General features: G+C 41.6%; 1 protein-coding gene across 6 annotated transcripts in view; it reads left to right on the top strand.

The window, feature by feature from the left end:
* Nucleotides 1-21,989, top strand: part of LOC110490120 (stromal interaction molecule 1) — a 106,102-nt gene that overhangs the window by 41,013 nt on the left and 43,100 nt on the right. For all 6 annotated transcript variants that reach the window (XM_021563300.2, XM_036944419.1, XM_036944417.1 and 3 more), the window contains 2 exons: nt 8,564-8,679; nt 17,509-17,686. In XM_021563300.2, the coding sequence (XP_021418975.2) occupies nt 8,564-8,679; nt 17,509-17,686 (294 nt within the window). The remainder of the gene's footprint in view (nt 1-8,563; nt 8,680-17,508; nt 17,687-21,989) is intronic.

The raw sequence follows: 21,989 nt of genomic DNA, 5'->3' as shown, positions 1-21,989 counted from the left end.
ACGACTGTCTTGGTGGGCTTGGACCATGATAGTTTGTTGGTGATGTGGACACAAAGGAACTTGAAGCTCTCAACTTGCTTCACTGCAGCCTCGTCAATAAGAATGGGGATGTGCTCGGCCCTCCTTTTCCTGTAGTCCACAATCATCTCCTTTGTCTTGCTCACATTGAGGGAGAGGTTGTTGTCCTGACACCACACTTCCAGGTCTCTGACCTCCCCCCTATAGGCTGTCTCATCGTAGTCGGTGATTCAAATTATATTTATACATCAGCTGATATCTCAAAGTGCTGTACAGAAACCCAGCCTAAAACCCCAAACAGGAAGCAATGCAGGTGTAGAAGCACGGTGGCTAGCAAAAACTGTCTAGAAAGGCCAGAACCGAGGAAGAAACCTAGAGAGGAACCAGGCTATGAGGGGTGGCCAGTCCTCTTCTGGCTGTGCCGGGTGGAGATTATAAAAGAACATGGCCAAGATGTTCAAATGTTCATAGATGACCAGCAGGGTCAAATAATAATAATCACAGTGGTTGTCAAGGGTGCAACAGGTCAGCACCTCAGGAGTAAATGTCAGTTGGCTTTTCATAGCCGATCATTCAGAGTATCTCTAACACTCCTGCTGTCTCTAGAGAGTTGAAAACAATAGGTCTGACAGGGCCAAACAGGCAGGATATAACCCCACCCACTTCGCCAAGGCACAGCCCCCACACCAGCATAGGGATATCTTCAACCACCAACTTACCATCCTGAGACACGGCCAAGTACAGCCCACAAAGATCTCCGCCACGGCACAACCCAAGGCAGGGGCACCAACCCAGACCGGAAGATCACGTCAGTGACTCAACCCACTCAAGTGACGCACACCCCTAGGGACGGTATGGAAGAGCACCAGTAAGCCAGTGTCTCAGCCCCTGTAATAGGGTTAGAGGCAGAGAATCCCAGTGGAGAGAGGGGAACCGGCCAGGCAGAGATAGCAAGGGCGGTTCTTTGCTCCAGTGCCTTTCCGTTCACCTTCACACTCCTGGGCCAGACTACACTCATTCATAGGACCTACTGAAGAGCTGAGTCTTCAATAAAGACTTAAAGGTTGAGACCGAGTCTGCGTCTCTCACATGGGTAGGCAGACCATTCCATAAAAATGGAGCTCTATAGGAGAAAGCCCTGCCTCCAGCTGTTTGCTTAGAAATTCTAGGGACAGTTAGGAGGCCTGCGTCTTGTAACCATAGTGTACGTGTAGGTATGTACGGCAGGACCAAATTGGAAAAATAGGTAAGAGCAAGCCCATGTAATGCTTTGTAGGTTAGTAAAAACCTTGAAATTAGCCCTAGCCTCAACAGGAAGCCAGTGTAGAGAGGCTAGCACTGGAGTAATATGATCAAATATTTTGGTTCTAGTTAAGATTCTAGCTGCCATGTTTAGCACTAACTGAAGTTTATTTAGTGCTTTATCCGGGTAGCCGGAAAGTAGAGCATTGCAGTAGTCTAACCTAGAAGTGACAAAAGCATGGATTAATTTTTCTGCATCATTTTTGGAAAGAAAGTTTGTGATTTTTGCAATGTTACGTAGATGGAAAAAGCTGTCCTTGAAACAGTCTTGATATGTTCGTCAAAAGGGAGATCAGGGTCCAGAGTAACGCCGAGGTCCTTCACAGTTTTATTTGAGACGACTGTACAACCATCAAGATTAATTGTCAGATTCAACAGAATATCTCTTTGTTTCTTGGGAACTAGAACAAGTATCTCTGTTTTGTCCGAGTTTAAAAGTAGAACATCCGCATAGTAGTGAAAGTTAACATTTATGTTTCCGAATGACATCACCAAGAGGTAAAATATATAGTGAAAGCAAAAGTGGTCCTAAAACGGAACCTTGAGGAACACCGGAATTTACAGTTAATTTGTCAGAGGACAAAAAATCCACAGAGACAAACATATCTTTTAGGGGTGCGACTGCATCTAGGGTATTGCGCAAGGTTAAATTGAGTTCCTCAGTTAAGTGGTTAACTGATTTCTGTACTCTGACGTCCTTGGGTAGGCGGAAGGAGTCTGGAAGGGCATCTAGGAATCTTTGGGTTATCCGAGAATTTATAGCACAACTTTTGATGATCCTTTGTTGGGGTCTGAGCAGATTATTTGTTGCGATTGCAAATGTAATAAAATGGTGGTCCGATAGTTCAGGATTATGAGGAAAAACATTAACATCCACAACATTTATTCCACGAGACAAAACTAGGTCCAGAGTATGACTGTGGCAGTGATTAGGTCCGGAGACATGTTGGACAAAACCCACTGAGTCGATGATGGCTCCAAAAGCCTTTTGGAGTGGGTCTGTGGACTTTTCCATGTGAATATTAAAGTCACCAAAAATGTGAATATTATCTGCCATGACTACAAAGTCTGATAGGAATTCAGGGAACTCAGTGAGGAACGCTGTATATGGCCCAGGAGGTCTGTAAGCAGTAGATACAACAAGTGATTGAGTAGGCTGCAAAGATTTCATGACTAGAAGCTCAAAAGACGAAAACATTGTTTTTTTTAAATGAACTAATATGTTAGATAATCAAATCAAATTGTATTTGTCACATGCACCGAATACAACAGGTGTATTACAGTGAAATGCTTACTTACAAGCCCTTAACCAACAGAAAGTTTGAAGAAAATAACTAAAAAACAGTAAGAGAGAAGAATAACAAATGATAAAAGAGCAGCAGTAAATAACAATAGCGGGGCTATATACAGGGGGTACCGGTACAGAGTCAATGTGCGGGGGCACCAGTGTCGAGCTAATTGAGGGAATATGTACTGTACATGTAGTTGGAGTTATTAAAGTGACTATGCATAGATAATAACAGAGAGTAACAGCAGCGTAGAATATGGGGCGGGGGGGGGGGGGGGCAATGCAAATAGTCTGGGTATCCATTTGATTAGCTGTTCAGGAGTCTTATTTCTTGGGGTAGAAGCTGTTAAGAAGCCTCTTGGACCTAGACTTGGCTCTCCAGTACTGCTTGCCGTGCGGTAGCAGAGAAAACAGTCTATGACTAGGGTGGCTGGAGTCTTGGGACAATTTTTTGGGGCCTTCCTTTTGACACCCCCTGGTATAGAGGTCCCGGATGGCAGGAAGCTTGGCACCAGTGATGTACTGGGCCCTACGCACTACCCTCTAGTGCCTTGTGGTCTGAGGCCGATCAGTTGCCATAGATGTTCTCTTTTCCGTCTCATCCTTTCCCACCGACTGAAGATTATGGTTAGGAATTCTTTCCAAATAATATAAAAAGTGGAAAATTAACACATGTACAGAAAGATCAGTGCGAAGGACAAATTACAGAGGAAGAACTTTTTGAAGGCTATTAAATCCTTTCAGTCTGGAAAAACCCCAGGGCTTGATAGCATACCAGTAGAAGTATATAAAGTATTTTTTTTAATAATAAAAGCTCCATTGTTAGATTGTTTTAACTACTTCTATAGAAATGGTAGTCTGTCAGGTACACAGCAGGAAGGTCTAATTTCTTTATTATTAAAACAAGACCCAGATGGCAAATATAAAGGCCCAGTCTATCTAAAACACTGGAGGCCCCTTACACTTCAGTGTTGTGATTTAAAAAATACTAGCAAAATGCATAGCACTCAGAATGAAAAGGGTTTTTACCAGGTATTGTTCATCCTGATCAGACAGGTTTTTTACATGGACGATACATTGGAGATAATATACGACAATTACTAGAAATAATAGAACATCATGAAACATAGAAGAAGCCAGGAATGGTATTTATATCAGATTTTGAAAAGGCATTTGATAAAGTAAGACTGGATTTTATTTATAAATGCCTGGATTTTTTTCAATTTTGGTAATTCTCTTATAAAATGGCAAAAAAATAATGTATAGCAACCGCAGGTGTAAAATTTTAAATAACGGCTACTTCTCAGAGAGTTTTGAATTGTCAAGAGGAGTAAAACAAGATTGTCCGCTGTCACCATATCTATTCATTATGGCCATCGAAATGCTAGCTATTAAAATCAGATCCAATAACAACATTAGAGGATTAGAAATCCAAGGCTTAAAAACAAAGGTACCCATGTATGCCAATGACTCAAGTTTTATATTAAGTCCGCAAGCTAGGTCCCTGCCATGTCTCATTGAAGATCGAGATAACTTTTCTGTACTCTCTAGACTAAAACCTAATTAGGGTAAGTATACAATATTACGTATTGGATCCTTAAAAAATATAACTTTTACATTACCCTGCAGTTTACCTATAAAATGGGCTGATGGTGAAGTAGACATACTCGGTATTCATATCACAAAATATATAAATAAGCTCTCCACAATGAATTTCAATAGAAAACAAGATCCTGCAACCATGGAGAGGTAAATACCTGTCTATTTATGGAAAAATTGCCCTGATTAACTCCTTCGTCGTATATCTTGGTTTACTCACTTACTTATGGCTCTGCCTACTCCTGATGATTCGTTTTTCAAATCATATGAGCAAAAATATTTAGCTTTACCTGGGACACAAAACCAGACAAAATAAAACATGCCTATCTATATAATGAATATGAATTGGGTGGGTTGAGATTATTAAATATAAAAAAGCACTAAACCTCTCTCTAAAGCTTCTTTAATTCAAATGTATTATTTGAACCCTAAATAGTTCTCAAGTAGATTAGTAAGAAAAGCTCATCCATTGTTTAAAAATTGCCTTGGTGCAGCTTGCCATGTCTCATTTTCGATTAATTGAAAATGATACTTTTTTCAAAGTATCTCTCTTTTTCAAACAAGCATAGCAGAGATGGCTACAATTTTCAATGTGATGACATGAAAAGATTTAAAAAAAAAAAATATTACAACAAATATTATGGCTGGACTCATGTGCTGGTTGATAAAATACCTTCATTTATGGGAAAGATGTTTGAAAGGGTATTTTGTTCATAAATTATATTGTAAATTGGAATGGTAGAGTTATGTCCTTCGTGGAGTTATCAGAATTGTACGGAAATGTCTGCTCAATCCAAGAGAACAACCAATTGATTACAGCATTACCCCAAAAATGGAGGAGGCAGGTGGCAGCGGGAGGAGGTAGGGAACTGGTCTGTCTGCCCAATATACAAGATCAAAACTGGTGTATAAAAATAGCACAAATAGGAAAGTATACCAGTTTCATTTGAGGACCAGGATGTTGACAACTGTGCCATACAGATTTCAAAATAGTTGGGAAGAGATTTTTGATGTACCGATTCCATGGTATAGGATGTATGAGTTGATATAAAAAACAATGCAAGATTCAAGACTTTGTGCTTTTCAGATAAAATTATTATATAGAATTCCTGCCACCAACAAAATGTTAAATATTTGGGGCATAAAATCATCGAAGCTCTGCAGATTTTGTTGTGAGGATACAGAATCAATAGACCGTTTATTTTGGTAGTGCCCTCTGGACTCAGGGTCAGGAATGGCTGAAAATGCATAGCATTGATCTAAAATTGACCCTAGAAATAGTACTGTTAGGAAATCTGGAGAGACCGGGTCAGTCAATTACTAATATACTAATACTCTTAAATACTTTTTCTATCTTCAACTCTCAATCTGTGGATTCTATTAGATAGATTTAAATTGTACGTTAAACAACATAGTTGAACAATATTTATTGCGTAGAAGAGATAGAGATAGATGGGATGGGCTGAGGGAAAATGAGGGTTGGCATGTGGAACTGGAGACAAGTGGGAGTGGAGTTGCTGTGTGGGAGATAGAATGATGGTCAAAGTTTTTATTTTTTTAAGTCAAAATAAAGATAATAAAAAGTACATTTGAATGACACTAAGTGGCAGTGTTTTTACAACTAATGCTGGTTTGCCTAAGGCTGATGCCATGTAGGTGTTTGTACACATGCATATACACACACTCTCATTCAAATAAACACATACAAGAACACACACATACAAGTAATAGTGCCAGACATTTCGAATATTCAATAAATAAATAAAATAATTTCAAAAATATATATATATTTAGTTTTGGCAAGTCGGTTAGGACATCTACTCTGTGCATGACACAAGTAATCGCCATTGAAAACCCAGACTACCCTTTGCAACTGGACATGGGGATGAAGATCGTACTTTTTGTAGAAATTTCCACTGGTCTGATGAAACAAAAATAGAACTGTTTGGCCATAATAACCATTGTTATGTTTGGAGGAAAAAGGGGGAGGCTTGCAATCCAAAGAACACCATCCCAACCGTGAAGCATGGGGGTGGCAGCATCATGTTGTGGGGGTGCTTTGCTGCAGGAGGGACTGGGGCACATCACAAAATAGAAGGCATCAGGAGGTAAGAAAATTATGTGGATATATTGAAGACATCAGTCAGGAAGTTAAAGCTTGGTCGCAAATGGGTCTTCCAAATGGACAATGACCCCAAGCATACTTCCAAAGTTGTGGCAAAATGGCTTAAGGACAACAAAGTCAAGGCATTGGATTGGCCTTCACAAAGCCCTGACTTCAATCCTATTGAACATTTGTGGGCAGAACTGAAAAAGCATGTGCGAGCAAGAAGGCCTACAAGCCTGACTCAGTTACACCAGCTCTGTCAGGAGGAATGAGCCAAAATTCACCCAATTTATTGTGGGAAGCTTGTGGAAGGCTACCCAAAACGTTTGACCCAAGTGAAACAATTTAAAGGCAATGCTACCAAATACTAATTAAGTGTACGTAAACTTCTGACCCACTGGGAATGTGATGAAAGAAATAAAAGCTTAAATAAATCATTCTCTCTGCTATTATTCTGACATTTCACATTCTTAAAATAAAGTGGTGATCCTAACTGACCTAAGACAGGGAATTTTTACTATGATTAAATATCAGGAATTGTGAAAGGTATATGTAAACTTCCGACATCAACTGTATATTTCAATATATCACTTTTTCTAAGAGTAGTTGCTATTCCATGCACTCTACAAGTGAGCATGCGGTAGCATATAGCCCAGGCTACTAAGCAAAGATAGTAACTTATTAAAACTCAATTCTCTATTCTTTTCTTTCTAAATAGATTTTCTTATGGGGTTAGGGTTAATGTTTCTCGAGGCCAGACATTTCTAGTGTTAAAGCTAATCACATCCTTTTACTATGTCATAATTTGAGATTTCCATTGATCATTTGGTGTCTTAATCCAATGCGTCACTTGTTGTTACTCAATTTAAATGAAGGGAAATAACATTGTGAGAAATTATGAATCAAGTCACTTTACTAAATTATTTTTTAAAGACGTTAGTTAAAGACCTTAGATTTGACCATCTGTGGAGGCTCTAGGTCACCAGGCTGCTCGTTATGGCACACACCTGTCACCATCATTACGCGCACTTGCGCGTCGTCAGACACCTGGACTCCGTAGCTTCCTTGATTACCTGCCCTATATGTGTCACTCCCTTTGGTTTTGTTTGTTTCATGTCTGTGTGTTGTTCAAGGTTCTTGTTTTGTTTTGTATTATGTTCTGTTTTTTATTAAATCACTCACTCCCTGAACTTGCTTCCCAACTCTCAGCGCACATCGTTCCAGAATGACGCCTCGAGCATCAGGGAGTGGTTTACATTTTTTTATTTTTTATTTAATATTTTTGGTTAGGTGGGAATGACGTTGGGAGCCGCTACAGGCTCTCATGCCTCAGCCGTCTCATCAGGCTTTCATGCCTTCGCCGGATCGCCAGGCTCCCCTGCTTCCACGAGCTCGTCAGGCTCTTATGCCTCAACTGGATCGCCAGGCTCCCCTGCTTCCACTGGCTCGTCAGGCTCTTATGCCTCAACTGGATCGCCAGGCTCCCCTGCCTCAGCCAGTCTCCCCTGCCTCAGCCAGTCTCTCTGGTTCCCTCGTTCCCGCGCATCAGCGGGGGTAACCGGTCTGGTCCTGATCCCCGGGGTCTTCCCTTGGGTTGGAACCGAACGCGCCGGGGAGGGGGTACCGTCATTTATGCTCTCTCTCCGACGCTCTAGGTCGCCATGCTCCTCCGTCTCAGCCGAGTTGACGGGTTTCCTGCGCCTCTGCAGAGGCTGCTCCTGTTCCCCACTCCGGCCTCATAGTCACTAGGCTGCTCGTTATGATGCACACCTGTCACCATCTTTACGTGCACCTGCGCATCAGACAGCTGAACTCCATCACTTCCTTGATTACCTGCCCTATATATATGTCACTCCCTTTGGATCCTTCCCCAGGTGTCATTGTTTCTGTTTCATGTCTGGGCGTTGTTTGAGGTTCTTGTTTTATTTTGTTAAATCCCTCACATCCAGAACTTTCTTCCCGACTCTCAGCGTACATCGTTACAAGGCATTTAAAAAAAAATCATCAATAACCTACACATTGGTGTTACCCCCTACTGGTGGCACAAAGTTATAAAGGTAAAACAAAATATTTAAAGTCATTATATTAGTTTATTTAGAATGGGAAGCTGTAGCCAATTACATATGAATAAAACAAATCCTAAATGCCACCACAATTCAAGAACCATCCACACATACATGTACACATTATAACCAGACACACACACTGCTCTCTTCTCTTCTCACGCCCTCTCTCCTCTCCTCCCTCAGGTTGGCAGTAAAGAACATCACTCTCACTCTGTCCATTCTGAAGATTATTGACCGGAGTCACGCCCAGAAACTACAGCTGAAAGCAATGGACACCGTGCTGTTCGGACCACCACTCAGTGAGTGTCTAAGTGTGTGTGTCCATGTGGGGTTGATATGTGAATTCCTGTCTGACCTTCTATGCTCTCTCCCTGTTAGTGAGCATTTCTCATTTGCCAAGATAATCCATCCAACTGACAGGTGTGGCATATCAAGAAGTTGCTTAAACAGCATGATCATTAAAAAAAACTGAAGACCTCGTACAATGCTGTGTACTACTCCCTTCACAGAACAGTGCAAACTAGCTCTAACCAGAATAGAGAGAAGAGTGGGAGGCCCCGGTGCACAACTGCGCAAGAGGACAAGTATATTGGTGTCTAGTTTGAGAAACAGACGCCTCACAAGTCCTCAGCTGGCAGCTTCATTAAATAGTACCGGGAAAACACCAGTCTCAACGTCAACAGTGAAGAGGCGACTCCGGGATGCTGGCCTTCTAGGCCGAGTTCCTCTGTCCAGTGTCTGTTCTTTTGCCCATCTTAATCTTTTCTTTTTATTGGGCAGTCTGAGATGGCTTTTTCTTTGCAACTCTACCCCCTCTTTTCAGCATAGAGATTTTTAAGTTTTAGAGTTAATTTCCTGCAATTCTACACAATTTGTCATGGGGCGTAGAGAAAATGAAGCAGTTTAAAAGCAAATTTGCTGTATTTCTACACATTTTGCAATGGGGCAGAGATTATTTACACTAAGTTTACCAAACATTAGGAACACCTTCCTAATATTTAATTGCACCCCCCCCCCCCACACACACACACCTTCAATGGCACACATGCATGTCCTAAGGCTTAAAACCCTTTAACTTCTTATGGCTGGGGGGCAGTATGGGAAAGTGGGAAATCTGAGGTTTGTAGTTTTTCAACTCTTTGCCTATCCAAGATACAGTGTAAATTTGGTCCGATTGCACTTCCTAGGGCTTCCATTAGATGTCAACAGTTAGAATCTTGTTTGAGACTTCTACTGTGATGGGGGAGAGAAAGAGAGCTGTTTCAACCAGAGGTCTGGCAGAGTGCCATGAGCTCAGTCGCGTGTGCTCGTGAGAGTTAGCGTCGTTCCATTGCATTTCTAAAGACAAAGGAATTCTCCGGTTGAAACATTATTGAAGATTTATGTTAACATCCTACAGATTGTTTCTATACATCGTTTGACATGTTTCTACAAACTGTAACGAAACTTTTTGACTTTGTCTGGATCTAGTCCTCGCGCATCATGAATTTGGATTTGTGAACTAAACGCGCAAACAAAAATGAGGTATTTGGACATAAATGATGGACTTTATCGAACAAAACAAACATTTATTGTGGAACTGGGATTCCTGGGAGTGCATTCTGATGAAGATCATCAAAGGTAAGTGAATATTTATAATGCTTTTTCTGACTTCTGTTGACTCCACAACATGGCGGGTATCTGTATGGTGGCTGAGCGCTGTACTCAGATTATTGCATAGTGTGCTTTAGGCCGTAAAGCTTTTTCGAAATCTGACACAACAGTTGCATTAAGGAGAAGTGTATCTTTAATTCTATGCAAACACTTGTATCTTTCATCAATGTTTATGATGAGTATTCCTGTAAATTGATGTGGCTCTCTGCAAAATCACTGGATGTTTTGGAAGCAAAACATTACTGAACCTAACGCGCCAATGTAAACAGATTTTTGATATAAATATGAACTTTATCGAACAAAACATACATGTATTGTGTAACATGAGTGTCCTCTGATGAAGATCATCAAAGGTTAGTGATTAATGGTATCTCTTCCTGCTTTTTGTGACTCCTCTCTTTGGCTGGAAAAACGGCTGTGGTTTTCTGTGACTAGGTGCTGACCTAACATAATCGTTTGGTGTGCTTTCGTCATGAAGCCTCTTTGACACTGTGGTGGGATTAACAACACTTATCTTTAAAATGGTGTAAAACACTGGTATATGTTTGAGGAATTTTAATTATGAGATTTCTGTTTGAATTTGGCGTCTTTCACTGGCTGTTGTCATATCGATCCCTTTAGTGGGATTTCAGCCGTAAGAAGTTAACCTGTCTCCTCCCCTTCATCTGAACTGATTTTAAGGGAATTTAACAAGTGATAATAGCTGTCACCTGGATTCAGCTGTTCAGTCCATGCCACGGAAAGAGCTGGTGTTCTTATATACAGATTAAGTCAGAAGTTTACATATACCTTAGCAAAATACATTTAAACTGTGTTTCAGTTAGGATCACCACTTTATTTTAAGAATGTGAAATGTCAGAATAATAGATTTATTTAAGCTTTTATTTCTTTCATCACATTCCCAGAAGTTTACATTCTCAATTAGTATTTGGTAGAATTGCCTTTAAATTGTTTAACTTGGGTTGAACGTGTCGGGTAGCCTTCCACAAGCTTCCCACAATAATTTGGGTGAATGTTGGCCCATTCCTCCTGACAGAGCTGGTGTAACTGAGTCAGGTTTGTAGGCCTCCTTGCTCGCACGTGCTTTTTCAGTTCTGCCTACAAATGTTCAATAGGATTGAGGTCATGGCTTTGTGATGGTCACACCAATACCTAGACTTTGGTGTCCTTAAGCCATTTTGCCACAATTTTGGAAGTATGCTTGGGGTCATTGTCCATTTGGAAACCCATTTGCGACCAAGCTTTAACTTGGTGACTGATGTCTTGAGATGCTGCTTCAATATATCCACATAATTTTCCTACCTCATGATGCCATCTATTTTGTGAAGTGCACCAATCCCTCCTGCAGCAAAGCACCCCCACAACATGATGCTGCCACCCCCATGCTTCACGGTTGGGATGGTGTTCTTCAGCTTGCAAGCATCCCCTTTTTTCCTCCAAACATAATGATAGTTATTATGGCCAAACAGTTCTATTTTTGTTTCATCAGACCAGAGGACATTTCTCCAAAATGTACGATCTTTGTCCCCATGTGCAGTTGCAAACCGTAGTCTGGATTTTCTTATGGCGGTTTTGGAGCAGTGGCTTCTTCCTTGCTGAGTGGCCTTTCGGGTATTGTCGATATTGGACTTGTTTTATTGTGGATATAGATACTTTTGTACCCATTTCCTCCAGCATCTTCACAAGGTCCTTTGCTGTTTTTCTGTGATTGATTTGCACTTTTCGCACCAAGGTACATTCATCTCTAGGAGACAGAACGCGTCTCCTTCCTGAGCGGTATGACGGCTGTGTGGTCCCATGGTGTTTATACTTGCGTACTATTGTTTGTACAGATGAACGTGGTACCTTCAGGCATTTGGAAATTGCTCCCAAGGATGAATCAGACTTGTGGATGTCTACAGATTATTTTTCTGAGGTCTGGGCTGATTTCTTTTGATTTTCCCATGTGGTCAAGCAAAGAGGCACTGAGTTTGAAGGTAGGCCTTGAAATACATTTACAGGTACATCTCCAATTGACTCAAATTATGTCAATTAGCCTATCAGAAGCTTTCAATGCCATGACATAATTTTCTGGAATTTTCCAAGCTGTTTAAAGGCACAGTCAACTTAGTATATGTAAACTTCTGACCAACTGGAATTGTGATACAGTGAACTATTAGTGAAATAATCTCTCTAAACAATTGTTGGAAAAAATACTTGACATGCACAAAATAGATGTCCTAACAGACTTTCCAAAACTATAGTTTGTTTCACAAGAAATTTGTGGAGTGGTCGAAACACTTAATTTGGAGTCATTATAACTTGTTTATGTAAACTCCCGACCTCAACTCTAATTTCCTTTTGTTGATACGAGGGCCTTCAAAAGGAGGGTTGCCCATCCCTGATAGAGATATGCAGTGCCTTCAGAAAGTATTCACACCCTTGAGTCTTTCCACATTTTGTTGCATTAAAGAGTCACGCCCTGACCTTAGTTATCTTTGTTTTCTTTATTATGTTGGTTAGGTCAGGGTGTGACAAGGGGTGGTTTGTTGTGTTTTTGTCCTGTCTAGAGTTTTTGTATGTTTATGGGGTTGTCTACTAATCTAGGTGTTTTGTATGTCTATGGTTGCCTGGATTGGTTCTCAATTAGAGGCAGCTGTTTATCGTTGTCTCTGATTGGGAACCATATTTAGGCAGCCATATTCCTTGGGTAATTCCTGGGTGATTGTCTATGTGATGTTGCATGTTTGCACTCAGTGCTGATAGCGGTCACGTTCGTTTTGTTATTTTGTTTGTTTAGTGTACTTCGTGCTCATTCGTCTTACATTAAAAGTATGTATTCACATCAATCTGCGCTTTGGTCTCCTCACTACGACGATCGTAACACAAAGTGGGATTAAACTATTTAATTGTAATTTTTTTGTCAACAATCTACACAAAATACTCTGTCAACTTGCTTTGGGGACCTTTAACAGAATGTGACTGGCTGAACGGTTGTATGTGGATAATGAGGGCTGCAGTAGATATCTCGGGTAGGGGGGAGTGAGGCCTAAGAGGGTTTTATAAGTGAGCATCAACTAGTGTGTCTTGTGAAAAGTATATAGAGATTACCATTTTACAGAGACGTATAGAGTGCAGTGATGTGTCCTATCAGGAGCATTGGTGACAAATCTGATGGCCGAATGGTAAAGAACATCTAGCCGTTCGAGAGCACCCTTACCTGCCGATCTATAAATTATGTCTCCGTAATCTAGCATGGGTAGGATGGTCATCTGAATCAGGGTTAGTTTTGCAGCTGGGGTGAAAGAGGAACGATTACGATAGAGGAAACCAAGTCTAGATTGAACTTTAGCCTGCAGCTTTGATATGTGCTGAGAGAAGTACAGTGTACTGTCTAGCCATACTCCCAAGTACTTGTATGAGGTGACTACCTCAATCTCTAAATCCTCAGAGGTAGTAAATGCACCTGTGATTACTACCTCTGAGGATTTAGTATTACCTTAGTGCAAACAGTATGCATGTTATGGAATATTTTTGGTCTGTGCTTCCTTTTCACTCTGTCAAGCTAACGTTTGCTAGCTAACCAACTTGGCTCATAATTTAACAATTGTATTCATATTTATGGATGGAATACAAGTTTGTTAAGGCACATCACAGTTCACATGTTCAAAAATGGTTTATGTTCAAATGCCGCTCCTGTGAAGTAGTGACGTGCGACATACGCCTACTGTAGTTTCCTGAAACGAGTCACATATTAGTGTTATGTAACACTGTAAATTATAGGAATGAGTGGTTTTGGGCGTATTTAAAGTCTAACTGTTTTAAAGCCACCATTAGCCTCATGGTGGTTTCCTTCCTTTCTGGCAACTGAGTTAAGAAGGACGCCTGCATCTTTGTGGTGACTGGCTGTATTGATACACCATCCAAAGTGTAATTCATAACTTCACCATGCTTTTTTTTGCTCATTTACCAATGGAATTTTAAGGGAATAGATTTTCAGTTGTCCAACTGAAATTTTTTCTGCATTTAACTCAACCCTTCTGAATCAGAGAGGTGTTGAGGGCTGTCGTAATCGATATCCACGTCTTCGGCGCCCGGGGTTCAGTGGGTTAACTGCCTTGCTCAGGGGCAGAATGACAGATTTTTACCATCAGTTCGGGGATTCAATCCAGCCACCTTTTGGTTACTGGCCCAACGCTCCTACCCGCCAGGCTACCTGCCGCCCCACAACATACACTTGAGTGTATAAAACATGGGGGGGAATTTCAATGTATGCTTTTTTTTTAACCCATCTACCAATAGGTGCCCTTATTTGCGAGGCATTGGAATACTTCACTGGTCTTTGTGGTTGAATCTGTTTTTGAAATTCCCTGCTTGACTATGTATGGGGTACAGAGATACAGTAGTCATTCAAAAATCATTTTAAAGACTATTAGTGAGTCCATACAACTTATTGTCTGACTTGTTTAGGACATTTTTACTCCTGAACTTATTAACATTTATTGACAATTTTTTTACAAAATGTCTTCAAACAACAATTCCACTTTGACATGATGGGGTATTTTAAATTCAGGCTGTAATACAACAAAATGTGGAAAAAGAAAAAATGGTGTGAATACATTCTGAAGGCATATACAATACTCCTTGACTTATTCCACATTTGTGACTGACCGGCTCAAATCGGTCTTATGTAGCAAAATTTGAAATGTATTTTTTTACATTGGATGAAAGTAGTGACTCAGAGCTACAAAATGGTATATCATACACTACAGTTGCGGAACAATGGGAAATTCAGAGCGTTTCGCTGTCGGAGCGCACAATGAACGCTCTGGTCGATGAGTAGGGATGATACGAACGTTCTGACCTCAACGGCAGTCAAGCACCCGAGCTAACTTGGCTGACATTGGCTAGCTTGCTAGCTACTTCCAGACACATAATGAGAGAACACCCCACTCTGACCATTTTACTCACCCTAGCAGAGCTGGTTAGGCCGTTTTCATGTTATGCAGAGCGTTGGTGACTAACTGTGCTGCTGGCAATTTTAATTATGCTTTTTTTTTTACTGACATCGGCCATATTCAACGGGTGTTGAGCATTCGTAAATTCATCAGATATTCTGTGGTCTGCAACACTCAGATTAGTGTTTTGTTAAGACATGTAGCTAGGTAAACAATGAACCATAATCCCAAGTCATGATGTTACTACCCTGTATGAATCTGTAGGTAGCTAACTAACCAGGTTCAATGATAGCTAGCTAGCATTAGGCTATAACTGTGGATCTGAGATACGAATAATAAGATCATACACGTAACGTTAGATAGCATGCCAGCTAGCTAGATAATAGTGTACTTTAATTTAAAATGAAAATACTTCATCAAAATTAGAAACGTGTAATATCTGAGTCTAGCTAGCTACATATTATCTTACCCGTGGTCTGAAATCGGAGCAGATGACCAGAGCGAATTTACCAGCTAGTACGTCCACCTACAGTTGTTGCAGTGAATTTCTATTGAAATAGATACTTGCATAGTAGTCTTTTGTTAAGACATGCTAACTAGCTTAAAACACACCTACTCATTCCAGGGTTTTTTATTTGTACTATTTTCTACATTTTAAAATAATATATACGAAGACATCAACTATGGAATCATGAAGTAAACAAAAAGTGTTAAAATATATTTTATATTTGAGATTTTTCAAAGTAGCCACCCTTTGTCTTGATGACAGCTTTGCACACACTTGGCATTCTCTCATCCAGCTTCATGATGTAGTCACCTGGAATGCATTTCAATTAACAGGTGTGCCTTAAGTTAATTTGAGCCAATCAGTTCTATTGTGATAAGATAGGGGTTGTATACAGAAGATGGCCCTTTTTGGTACAAGACCAAGTCCACATTATGGCAAGAACAGCTCAAATAAGCAAAGAGAAACAACAGTCCATCATAACTTTAAAACATGAAGGTCAGTCAATCCGGAAAATTTCGAGAACTTTGAAAGTTTCTTCAAGTGCAGTTGCAAAAACCATCAAGCGCTATGATGAAACGGGCTCATGAGGACTGCCACAGGAAAGGAAGACCCAGAGTTACCTCTGCTGCAGAGGATAAGTTAATTACTTACCAGCCTCAGAAATCGCAGCCCAAATAAATGGTTCAGAGTTCAAGTAACAGACACATCTCAACATCAACTGTTCAGATGAGACTGCGTGTATCAGGCCTTAATGGTCAAATTGCTGCAAAGGAACCACTACTAAAGAACACCAATAAGAAGAGACTTGCTTGGGCCAAGAAACATGAGCATTAGATGTTAGACCAGGGGAAATCTGTCCTTTGGTCTGAGCTCAAATTTGAGATTTTTGGATCCAACCGCCGTGCCTTTGTGTGAGGCAGACTAGGTGAACGGATGATCTCTACATGTGTGATTCCCACCAAGAAGCATGGAGGTGTGGTGGTGCTTTGCTGGTGACACTGTCGTTGATTTACTTATAATTCAAGGCACAGTTATCCAGCATGGCTACCACAGCATGCTGCAGCAATACGCCATCCCATCTGGTTTGGGCTTAGTGAGACTGACTAATTTGTTTTCAACAGGACAATGACCCAACACACCTCCAGGCTGTGTAAGGGTTATTTGACCAAGGAGAGTGATGGAGTGCTGCATCAGATGACCTGGCCTCCACAATCACCTGACCTCAACCCAATTGAGATGGTGTGGGATGAGTTGGACCGTAGAGTGAAGGAAAAGCAGCCAACAAGTGCTCAACATATTTAGGAATTCCTTCAAGACACATGGAAAAGCATTCCAGGTGACGCTCACCTAGGTGTCCTCAGTGCTAATTACAGCCCTGACTGACATGTTTTGCACCTGATTTGTGTCTGGTTGTCCTCTGGTCCATTTGGGTCCAAGTCCAACTTTTTGGACCAGTGAAGACCTTTAGTCAGTTGCTTTCATGCATTGCTCTGCCAACCTTAAACAAACAAAAGGCAACATTTCCAGGTAACTCATTTGTTCAGTCAGACACACCTGTTTATGCACACATTTTGTTCCACAGACGTTACCCAGTGTAGCCTACAGTGTAACCATAACTTGTCTCATGATCACATCTTTATCACTTTCTATACACCCATTGTATCAACATTCCCCTCGATGTCAAAGGAAAGGAAACTACCTTCACAAGCAAAGGCATCAAAACAATCAATCAAATGTATTTTATAAAGCACTTTTTACATACGTTTTCAAAGTGCTTTACAGATACCCGGCCTAAAACCCAGAAGAGCAAGAAATGCATAGGCAGAAGCAAAAAACTCCATAGGAGGCAGAAACCTAGAGAGGAACCAGGTTCAGAGGGGTTGCCAGGCCTCTTCTGGCTAGTCCTCTTCAGATCAGAACACAATTTGGGTTCTCAACACACGTGAAACTTAAACTAAACAAATGAACGAAACCATGTCTGATTCTGTCCTTCTCCCACTCACACCCCACCCCTTCTCTCCCTCTGCCAGTGAGCAGACACAGCTACCTGAAGGACCTGATGTTGGTGGTCTCCATAGTGATGGCGCTGGGTGGCTGCTGGTTTGCTTACATCCAGAACCGTAGCTCCAAAGACCACCTGGGCAAGATGATGAGGGACTTGGAGGGCCTACAGAGAGCAGAGCAGAGCCTGCATGACCTGCAAGAGAAGTCAGTCACATTACACACACGCGCGCGCGCGCACACGCACACGCACACGCACACGCACACACACTCACACACACCTGGAGGGACTGCAGAGAGCAGATTCTCACAGACACATCCTCACACACACACACATCCTCACACAGACATAAACACATGTATTTGACTTGAGTGTATTGATATTGTACAGGGTCAGCAAAAAGTGTGCGTGGATGGATGTGTTTAACTATACTTGTGGGGACCAAAAGTCCATACAAGAATAGTAAACAAAAATTTGACCATCTGGGGACATTTTTTGTTTGTCCCCACAAGGTCAAATGATACTTCTAAGTATAGGGTTAAGGTTAGAATTGGGGTTAGGAGCTACGGTTAGGTTTATGGTTAAGGTTTTCAGGTTAGGGTACAGGGAAAATAGGATTTTAAATTGGACTGAAATGTGTGTCCCCACAAGTCTAGTAGTACAAGACAGTGTGTAGGTGGTTACATTATTGTATTGCCAATGTTTGCTTATTTAAGTTTCATGTGTGGGAAGGTGTGTGTGCAAAATATATACTGTAGCTTGTATGTTATCCAAACGAGGACACTGTGGCATTAAGCCTGAGGTTACTCCCCAAAGTTTGGATAGCCCTTGATTCAGCTCGGCGCACCAGACTGGAACCCACAATTCAAATCCTTTTCACTGTAACAAAAGTCCACATTACTTGCATGTTTCTTGGCTACATTAAATCATTTTTTGGGCATGAAATGGTCCTTCAAATAATGTCAGGTGAGAGAATCCTGGTAAGAAATGTTTATTTGTATTTGTTTTTTTCACCTTTAACCAGGTAGGCTAGTTGAGAACAAGTTCTCGTTTACAACTGCGACCTGGCCAAGGTAAAGCAAAGCAGTGCGACACAAACAACACAGTTGCACATGGAATAAACAAACAGTCAATAATACAATACAAAAAGTATATATACAGTGTGTGCAAATGAGGTAGGATAAGGGAGGTAAGGCAATAAATAGGCCATAGTGGCAAAATAATTACAATATAGCAATTAAACACTGGCGTGATGAATGTGCAAGTAGAGATACTGGGGTGCAAAGGAGCAAAATAAATAAGAGTATGGGGATGAGGTAGTTGGATGAGCTATTTACAGATGGGCTATGTGCAGTGATCTGTGAGCTGCTCTGACAGCTGTTGTTTAAAGCTAGTGAGTGAGATATAAGTCTCCAGCTTCAGTGATTTTTGCAGTTCGTTCCAATCATTGGCAGCAGGGAATTGGAAGGAAAGGTGGCTGAAGGAGGAATTGGCTTTGGGGGAGTCCAGTGAAATATACCTGCTGGAGTGCGTGCTACGGGTGGATGCTGCATGGTGACCAGTGAGCTGAGATAAGGCTGGGCTTTACCTAGCAAAGACTTATAGATTACCTGGAGCCAGTGGGTTTGGCGACGAATATGAAGCGAAGGTCAGCCAACGAGAGCATAGAGGTCGCAGCGGTGGGTGGTATATGGGACTTTGGTGACAAAACGGATGGCACTGTGATAGACTATATCCAATTTGCTTAGTAGAGTGTTGGAGTCTATTTTGTAAATTGCAATGCCGAAGTCGAGGATCGGTAGGATAGTTAGTTTTACGAGGGTATGTTTGGCAGCATGTGTGACGAATGCTTTGTTGCAAAATAGGAAGCCGATTCTCGATTGAATTTTGGATTGAAGATGCTTAATGTGAGTCTGGAGGAGAGTTTACAGTCTAACCAGACACCTAGGTATTTTGTAGTTGTCCACATATTCTAAGTCAGAACCATCCAGAGTATTGATGCTGGACGGGCGAGCAAGTGTGGGCAGCGATCGGTTGAAGAGCATGCATTTAGTTTTACTTGCATTTATAAGCAGTTGAGGCCACAGAAGGAGTGTTGTATGACATTGAAGCTCGTTTGGAGATCTGTTAAGTGTCCAAAGAAAGGCCAGATGTATACAGAATGGTGTTGTCTGCATAGAGGTGGATCAGAGAATCACCAGCAGCAAGAGCGATGACATTGATGTATACAGAGAAGAGAGTCGGCCCAAGGATTGAACCCTATGGCACCCCCATAGACTGCCAGAGGTCCGGACAACAGGCCCTCCGATTTGACACACTGAACTCTACCTGAGAAGTAGTTGGTGAACCAGGCGAGGCAGTCATTTGAGAAACCAAGGCTATCGAGTCTGCCGATGAGGATGTGGTGATTGACAGAGTCGAAAGCCTTGACCAGGTCGATAAATACAGCTGCACAGTATTGTCTCTTATCAATGGTGGTTATGATATCGTTTAGGACCTTGAGAGTGGCTGAGGTGCACCCATGACCAGCTCTGAAACCAGATTGCATAGTGGAGAAGGTGCGGTGGGATTCGAAATGGTCGGTGATCTGTTAACTTGGCTATTGAAGACCTTAGAAAGGCAGGGTAGGATAGATATAGGTCTGTAGCAGTTTTGCTTTCCGTTCTTTTGGGATCTCCGACGGTATGAAAGAGCGGTTGAACAGGCTAGTAATAGGAGTTGCAACAATTTCGGCTGATCATTTTTAGAAAGAGGGTCCAGATTGTCTAGCCCAGCTGATTTGTATGGGTCCAGATTTTGCCGCTCTTTCAGAACATCAGCTATTTGGGTGAAGAAGCAATGGCAATGTTGGGGTGTTGGGCTTTTAACCGGGTAGGGGTAGCCAGGTGGAACGCATGGCCAGCTGTAGAAAAATGCTTATTGAAATTCTCAATTATCTTGGATTTATCGGTGGTGACTCTTTCCTAGCCTCAGTGCAGTGGGCAGCTGGGAGGAGGTGCTCTTATTCTCCATGGACTTTAGTGTCCCAGAATTGTTTGGAGTTTGTGCTACAGGATGCAAATTTCTATTTGAAAAAGCTAGCTTTTGCTTGCCTAACTGCCTGTGTATATTGGTTCCTAACTTCCCTGAAAAGTTGCATATTGCAAGGGCTATTCAATGCTAATGCAGTACGCCACAGGATGTTTTTGTGCTGGTCATGTCTGGAGTGAACCAAGGGCTATATCTGTTCCTGGTTAAAAAATAATTGAATGGGGCATGCTTATTTAAGATGGTAAGGAAACCACTTAAAGAATAACCAGACCTATTACGCAGACCTATTACGGATGCAAGCAATGAGGCAGTGATCGCTGAGATCCTGGTTGAAAACAGCAGAGGTGTATTTGGAGGGCAGGTTGGTTAGGATGATATCTATGAGGGTGCCCATGTTTACGGATTTGGGGTTGTACCTGGTAGGTTCATTGATAATTTGTGTGAGATTGAGGTTATCAATCTTCGATTGTAGGACTGTCGGGGTGTTAAGCATGTCCCAGTTTATGTCACCTAACAGCACGAGCTCTGAAGATGGATGGGGGGCAATCAATTCACATATGGTGTCCAGGGCACAGCTGGGGCCAGAACGTGGTCTATAGCCAGCGGCAACAGTGAGACTTGATTCTGGAAAGGTGGATTTGGAAATGGAGCTGGAAATGCATCAAAGGAAGCAATGTAACTGCCATAACTAAGAGTACAACCAAGAGACTATGACTACTTGTATGACCTCAATGGTTTGTACCTCACAGTGCATGGCACAAATAATGCCTAAATCGCAACCCTGCAAACAAATTTGAGGTGCTCATCCATTTTGCATTCAAATAGGATATTATTAACAGTAGCAAATTACACATATGAGCAAAGTGTAGTCACAAAAATACCAATGCTGATCTTACCTGACAGGTTATTTTTAGTATTTACTTAGTGGCATTTGTTTGAGTTCCTATCTCAGTTCAAGGGTGTAGGTCCACTAATAGACGGTACCGTATCTGGGAAAGTAAACCAAGTATTGTTAGTGTTCTCTGTAACTGGGCAAGTCCTTATCCAGGAACCGCCCATGTGAAAGGACATCTAAGGCATATCTAAGGTTGAAGGTGAAAAACTCAAGATCCATCCCGCCTTAGGAAACATGTCTTGGGCACAGGAGGTTGGTGGCACCTTAATTGGGGAGGACGGGTTCATTGTAATGGCTGGAGCGGAATCAGTGGAATGGTATCAAATATATCAAACACATGGTTTGATGCCATTCCATTCGTGCCGTTCCGGCCATTATTATGAGTCGTCCTCCCTTCAGCAGCCTCCACTTGTCTTGGGACATCTGGGGGTGTGCTGGCCAGGGTGAAAGTGGACATGGTACTGAGCAGTAATTGCCATGGAGGGATGCCTTGTTTCCCATCTTCACCCACATTACGGAAAGAAAAATGTATAGATGCATAATTTGTACAGACCAATGTAATTCACATTGTTAAACAGTGATGA

The sequence above is a fragment of the Oncorhynchus mykiss genome, chromosome 15 (genome assembly GCF_013265735.2).
Source record: "Oncorhynchus mykiss isolate Arlee chromosome 15, USDA_OmykA_1.1, whole genome shotgun sequence".
NCBI classification, from domain to species: Eukaryota; Metazoa; Chordata; class Actinopteri; order Salmoniformes; family Salmonidae; genus Oncorhynchus; species Oncorhynchus mykiss.
The sequence above is the reverse complement of the archived record's forward strand: the minus strand, read 5'-3'. Positions and strand labels throughout refer to the sequence as shown.